The 1,612-nt window shown below is 59.9% G+C and overlaps 1 protein-coding gene across 1 annotated transcript; it reads right to left on the minus strand.

Moving 5' to 3' along the window:
- Nucleotides 1-992: 992 nt before the first annotated feature.
- On the minus strand, nucleotides 993-1,316 carry LOC308660231 (adenosine receptor A2b-like; the record flags this gene model as incomplete). The annotated part of the gene is made up of 1 exon (XM_081314487.1): nucleotides 993-1,316. The coding sequence occupies one exon, from the start codon at nucleotides 1,314-1,316 to the stop codon at nucleotides 993-995; it is 324 nt and encodes a 107-aa protein (XP_081170613.1).
- Nucleotides 1,317-1,612: the final 296 nt, after the last annotated feature.

Genomic DNA, 1,612 nt, shown 5'->3' on the forward strand with positions numbered 1-1,612 from the left:
TCGCCACAGCTCTTAAGCGAATCCCTGCAATTGAGAAGTTAGTAACCTGGGTTCCCTGCTGACTTGGATGGTCAGAAGGTCACAAAATGGGATCGCGTGTCTCCCCTCCCCCCCCCCCGCGGGGACATAAATACGAGTCAGTTGCCAAGCGTCTGAATTTTGATCAGGTGACCCTGGGGATGCTACAGCGGTTGTGTAAGTGTGACAAACGGTCGTAAGTCACTCTTTTCGGGGCAATTGTAACTTCAAACGGTCAGTAAATGAACGGTGGTAAGTCCTTGAGGTCATCCAGCCCAACCCCACCCAGCAAAGCATGCAAAAGGGCTGGTGGTCCAGCTTCTTCTTTAACCCAATGCTGGAGGATGGCCAGCAACACGGTCTCTCTCTCTCTCTCTCTCTCTCTCTCTCTCTCTCTCTCTTTCTTTCTTTCTTTGACTCTCTCTGCCTTTCTCTCCCTCCCTCCCTCTTTCTCTCTGACTCTCTCTCTCTCTTTCTCTCTCCCTCTCTCTTTCTCTTTCTGCCTCTTTCTTTCTGTTTGGCGCTCTCTCTCTCTTCTTTCTCTCTCTCTTTGACTCTCCCTCCCTCCCTGTCTTTCTTGCTGCGTCTCTCTCTCTCTCTTCCTCTCTTTCTCTGTTTGACTCTCTCTTTCTCTCTCTCCCTCTTTCTCTTTCTGCCTCTTTCTCTCTGTTTGGCTCTCTCTCTCTCTTTCTCTCCCTCTCTCTTTCTCTTTCTGCTTCTCTCTCCCTCTCTCTCTATCTCTCTTTTTGACTCTCGCTCTCTCTCTCTCTCTCTCTCTCTCTCTCTCTCTCTCTCTCTCTCTCTCTGGGGAGCATCAGCGCCCCTCCTCTGCTAACCGAACAGGGACCTTGGGAGATCTTCTAGTCCAGCCCCCCACCCCCCCGCCGCCGCCGCCTTTTGCTCGAGCGCCCTCCGCAAAGCAAGCCCGGCCAAGATGCGCGGCTCAAGCCAGCGAGCCCGGCCACACGCCGCCCTTACCTAAGCGGGATCTTGATGGCCAGGTAGCGGTCGACGGCCACGGCCAGCAGGCTGAAGATGGAGCTCTGGGTGAGCACCAGCACGAAGCAGGCCAGGAAGAGGCAGCCGTGGAAGTCGGTGGTCAAGCCCACGCTGATGGTCACGGCGAAGGGGATGGCCAGCAGCCCCACGGCCACGTCGGCCACGGCCAGCGAGACCAGGAAGTAGTTGGTGGCCGTCTTGAGCCGGCTGTTCAGCGCCACCGCCCAGCAGACCAGCACGTTGCCCGCGATAGCCAGCCCGGCCATCAGCAGCTCCACCGCGATGTAGAGGCGGATCATGGCGCGGGGCGGACGGGCAACGAGCCGGGACCGCCTGCCGCCCGCCGGAGGACGGTCCCCGACCAGGGCTCAGCGCCGGCAAGGCGCGCATCCCCGCCAGGGGCACCCAGAGGCCATGTAGACCCACCCGCCGTCGGGGCGCGGCCGCTTCCCGCGGCTGGTCCGGACGCCCCCCGCCCCGCGATCCAGAAGGGGATCCACCGGCCAAGGCCAGCCTTGCACGATCCCGCCAGTGGTTTGCGAGGCTCCGCCGGCCAGGCTGCGCTTTTTTTTTCCCCTCCTCCTCCTCCCGGATC

The sequence above is a fragment of the Vipera berus genome (assembly GCF_964194415.1).
Source record: "Vipera berus genome assembly, chromosome: 1".
In the NCBI taxonomy this organism is placed as follows: domain Eukaryota; kingdom Metazoa; phylum Chordata; class Lepidosauria; order Squamata; family Viperidae; genus Vipera; species Vipera berus.